General features: G+C 40.7%; 1 protein-coding gene across 1 annotated transcript in view; it reads right to left on the minus strand.

Moving 5' to 3' along the window:
- The window catches only part of NABP1 (nucleic acid binding protein 1), an 8,321-nt gene extending 3,099 nt beyond the window's left edge, over window positions 1-5,222 (minus strand). The window contains exons 1-3 of the mRNA XM_004385576.2: window positions 4,659-5,222; window positions 4,217-4,355; window positions 1,585-1,656 (exon numbers count right to left, since the gene is read on the minus strand). Of these exons, the coding sequence (XP_004385633.1) occupies window positions 1,585-1,656; window positions 4,217-4,355; window positions 4,659-4,749 (302 nt within the window). The 5' untranslated portion in view covers window positions 4,750-5,222. The remainder of the gene's footprint in view (window positions 1-1,584; window positions 1,657-4,216; window positions 4,356-4,658) is intronic.
- Window positions 5,223-5,252: the final 30 nt, after the last annotated feature.

The raw sequence follows: 5,252 nt of genomic DNA on the forward strand, positions 1-5,252 counted from the left end.
ATTACCTAAAAAGCAATACGCTAACTAGCTCTATTCAAACACAACAAAGACTTCCTAAGTGCTTATCTCCAATAAAAACATCAAACATTTGATCGTCTTTGATGCATAATAAAACACTCTACTATGTTATTTTAATTCTTCCCCTAAACTGCAAAAAATATACGTCAAAGATCAAGGACCCAGAAACACATCTTTGTCCTGTTTTTCCACACAGGTTGATGTTTAGACCATGTTTAGGGTTCCAAAGTGGTTTTTCCAGCAGTGGAGATGGATTTGCACTGATCCATCCACACACTCTCATCCAGTCCCTCTTATGACCAATCACTGTGAATCTGCAAAGATAATCATTCAAGGGTAAGAATGAATTCTGCAGCCATGAATTAATATAGCTGTCCAACCAACAGTTATTCCCAGTTTTTCTTATAAGTTGACTGAACGGTGTGTGCTAACATTACACATAGCATGTTATTAGCTGCTCACCACCAAAAAAGAAATTAAAACCAGTTTTGGTAAATCCTAGACTGACACTGACAAAGAGCAGTCTTAACAACTGAATGACCTCCAGTGGTTCTTCACATAACTGTTTATTCATAAGCACCTCTCCATGTGTAAAAGCTGGGACAGGATCCTGAACCTTTCTGTAATACTGCCACTACTTTTCATAATGCCTTGCTCTAACGATACTGCTCTAGGTACAAACATACCTGAGTCCTAATTTTCCTCCTAGAGGAGGCAAAGTATTACCAGCTTCTAATCGTTAAAAGCTGGCAAGATTGCTTATGTTTTTCTTTTCATTAATATCAGGTTCTCCAAACAAAGTACTTTATCCCTCAGTGTGGAGTTTTCCCTTTTTTTGGTGTCATTTGTGGCTCCTCTCTTAAATGTCCTCCAAAATTTGACAGGCATTAAGTCAATGTCTGAGCATTAACCAAATAGCATAGACAAATGATCTGGCTCATTGCCTATAGCACACTTTGAGTACAACCCAAATGTCTAAGCTTGCATGAAGGCTGAATTACCTTTACACCCCTAGAGAGGATGGTTCCTCCAGGTCAGGGTGGAGATCATTACCAAGTAGTAGTGTATGGAAGCTCGCATTGCGGCTGCCTGCACCATACCTAGACTGTGGATAAATAGAGGACTTCAATTTTCATTGCTGCAAGTCCTTTTAACACAACTACGCATTCACCCATAAACAGAAAAAAATTAAACGTATGACCTGAAACTCATACCTAGCCTCCTATATGGTGAATCACTATAAGTGATAACCTAATTTAAATAGCACTTGTGAGCCCTAAAAGATACATGTTCCTAAAGCCTACAGAAACAGCCCTACTGGGGCTGGTCTCAAGTGCAGCTTCTTATTGCTCTTTGCCAGGAAAAACTGACACCCTCAAGCACAGGAAACAGTACTGACAGCTGTTAAACTAGTACAAACAAACAAAATTATTTTTTCAGTTAAGCTGCCAAAGGCATTCAGTTTGCCCGTCAAAAAAATCCAAGGAAGTAGTTTATACCTACCAGTTACCCTGCAGACATTATTTTTAATTTACTTAATTATACAAAACACACTTTAATACTTACTCTCCAATTTTTTGAAGTTCACCACCCCTTCCAGTATAAAGTGTCAAACATCCTTTCCACATGGATGCATACCTAGAATGAAATCAGTTTTTTTTAGAAATAGGTATATTGCCTTCTACTTCCAGCAAGTCAATCCTTAATTTACACTGTCTTTTTTATTGTATTGGGACAGAGTGTTTATCAAGCCCTGCCTGTCTACCACAATAAATCAAATATAATAAATCTAATTTTGACCAACTTGCTACTTACTAAGGAATACCAAAAAAAAAAAAAAAAAAAAATCCATTGACAATCTTGACATAAAATTTTCTAAATTATAACTGACCAACCCTAGAAAATAATCGAAATGCCTTTTTGCAAAGCAAGCGTTGTTTTATCCCAGAAAGTTCACAACTTTAGTCACTTAACAGAGAACTTCTAATTGCAGAAATTTAAGCAGACATTATCTTCAGCCACAGGATATATAAAATCAACACTATGATGCTCCCCTTAACACTCACTCACTTTGTCTAATCAGATACTGCCAACAGTTTTTTTCCTCTGCCTCCATAAAAGACATGGTTCCCAAGCTGCTGAAGACTTGGGTAGAATGTAATCAAGGTGCTAAAAAAAAGTCACTTTTTTTTTTTTTTTTAACCTATCTGCCTTCTCGAACAATTGTTTACTCTGAACAATTCTGAATTCTGACAGCATTATTAGATTAAAAAAAAAAATAATCCTAGAAACAAATCTAAGAAAAATGTAAGTTAATCAAAATTGTAAGATCAGTCCAGGTTTGGTTTTCAATAGTTCTTCATTCAACTACTATGAAATCTTCATGACTTTAAAAATGGTAAATTTTAACCAAATATTGTTTAACCAAATGCCATGATAGTTCATCTTTTAAAACAGATTAATAAAAACTTGCTATTTCCACATTATACAGCTCTCATCATCTTAATAAGAGTCATTTACTAAAGACTCCACACACCATTCTTATATAAAGAGTGGTTTCAGAGAATCCATTAACATTCCACCTTACTGAAGCAAAACGGTCAGGTATGCCTTTCTTCAAATGCTACTTTCTTAGATTCAACCAGAATTTAAGGGCCTCCCCATGGGCCAGATTCCAAGCTGGGTGTGTTATTTTAGTAAACTGTAATTATTCCTATTTTCCAAAAGAGGAAGTTGAAGAAGTGTAATTATTTCTCAAGGTCGCAATGAAGTTAGTAGTAGAGCTTCTTTTGTTTTCAATTTTCCTTAAATTATACTCCTTGGTAATTGTGCTCCTTAAAATCCTATATATACCTACTGAATTTAACTTTTTCTCAGATTTTTTGATGGAAACGTCTATGATTTCTGTGACTACAGAAAATAAAATATCTGATATGCCATTGGCAATTTATAAAGTACTTTTAATCACTGGATGAAAGATACTTTGGGAGCCAAAAAACTTTTTGTTAATCCTCACCATACCCTTCCAGCTAGAAATCCTAAATCCTCTTTTGGGTAAATTAAGGATGTGGACATTTCTATGAAACCATTAGTGTCACAATGAGTCAGTGTACGAGAATAAGATGTCTAAGTCGTGACTCTTACTTCCTCCTTTGATGATCACTTCCTGAAGTTGTAAGGCCTCTAAGACAATATCAAAGCGCTCTAAGCTCCTACACTCAGGGTGCTCAAATACTTCTCTGACACTATTTACTATGCCAACATCAATCTGCACCCGCTTCTTCCTATCTATAGCTAAAAACATAAACAATTACAATTCTATTGATCAAAAAAGCTTCCAAATTCTAGCTTCTAGACCCTCTTCTGGCCCTTTATCTCCCTAAGATAAAGATTTGGTAAATTCTTTAAGGCAGTCTAATTACCAACCAAAACAACTAACAGTCAGTAGTAGAGCTTCTTCAGTTTTAAATTTTCCTTTAAATTATATTCCTTGGTATTTGTACCAAAACAAAGTTTGTGAATTATTTTTTAAAGTCACCAATCTGCCAACTGATTCTTCTGGATGGAAATACAGATGTCTTTCTGCCAGATATTTTCTCAGTTTGGTTTGGTACAACACCAAACTTGTATCAGAAGGCACAGAAGTCATTTTCTAGAATGTACCTTCCATGTATTGTAAACGTCCCTTCTTAACTTTTACACAGAGTACAAATTATCTGACACACCACAGAAACTCCTAAATTCCCCCAACTTCAATGTTATGTCCACATCGTCTATATAACAACATACGTACAAGTAAAATGTTGGCAAGATTTCAAGTCATTAAAAAGAGGAGGAAAGGGGAGAGCTGAGTAAAAACTACACTGAATTCAATAATTTATGAAAAAGAGTATTCAGTACATCAATTCACTAAAAAGCCTCAATGACTCCCAGAATATACTTCTAAAGCGCATGGGGTGGGTGGGTGGTTGTGTTGTGTTGTGTTGTGTTGTGTATTGCAGGGGGTGATTCCCGGCAGGAAAAGGACTGCTTTAAGAAGGCTGAACGCTGTCCACCATTCGAAGTTAACACAGAAGGGGCTTAAAACTCCTTACAGTGGTCCACCACTGAAACGACGTGGTCCCTGGAGTCGGCCGATCCCGACTCCGCAGACTGTTATTTATGAAGCACTTCCCCCCCTACCTGAATGCACACCTACCCTCTGGTCAACCGAATAATATCCCCTGGCTGTATAAGACCTCCAATCTCATCCCATACGGAAATAGTGATGCTGCCCGTTTTATCTGCTACTTTGCACGATCTCACTTCATGGCCGTCTTTGGTTTTGGTCACGCGTCCTGTGAGAATGTAAAAATCAAGAGGAGGGAGTGTATTAGATAATGAGCACTTCCAAAAAGGTTCACCAACTCCTCCTCGAGAATTTTAACGCATCTGGAAGATGGGAAGACAGGCTTGGCCCAACGCCGGGTTCTTGCCGCAGGCGGGCCTTGAGCCCGGGCGGGGGCCGTGGGGCCACGTGGGCGGGGAGGGGAGGAGGACGCGGAAAGGAGGGGAGGGGAAAGGAGCGGGCCCCGGCTCGCGGTGCCTGCACCTTCCTCTCCGCCCCGGCCGCACTGGGCTCGGCCGCGGCACCCACTTACCTATCTCCAGGACAATAAAGACGACATTTAAGTTTTTCAGTCCGGGCTTAATATCTTTTATAAAAAGAAGCGGGTCGTTGACCCCGTTCATATTGAGGCAGGTGCGGCTACAGCAGCGGAGACGCGGATGAGCAGGGTGCGGGACAAGGCTTCCCACCCTCCCGGGCCGGGCACGACGGCGGAGGGGAGACCTTGGGCGGGGTGGCGAGAAGAGGCAGAAAGTGGTTAGTCAGGGACCGGGGAAACCAGCCCAGGCGACGCTGAGCCTAAGGGGAAAAAAGAAAAAAAAAAAGCTCACAAGTTTAAAAGAAAAAAGATAAACCACTCCGCACACCAACCCTTCTCCCAAGGGGGAAGGAGGAAGGCAAGCATGCGAACTGCCCCTTCTTTGGGTAAAAGGAAAAAAAAAGGCAGCAGGGGAACGCCTCTGCCCTGAGTCCCGTTCACCACACACACACACACACAAGGGCGTGCGCCCACTCTGTCACGGCTCCGGAAAAAGACCGGCTGCGACAGCGGACCAGGAACGAAAGATACGCGCCCGCACGCCGAGCACCCCCACAGCGACTGCCGAACACGCTGGCGCGCCGGCTG

Source organism: Trichechus manatus, unplaced genomic scaffold (genome assembly GCF_000243295.1).
Source record: "Trichechus manatus latirostris isolate Lorelei unplaced genomic scaffold, TriManLat1.0 scaffold00142, whole genome shotgun sequence".
NCBI lineage: Eukaryota > Metazoa > Chordata > Mammalia > Sirenia > Trichechidae > Trichechus > Trichechus manatus.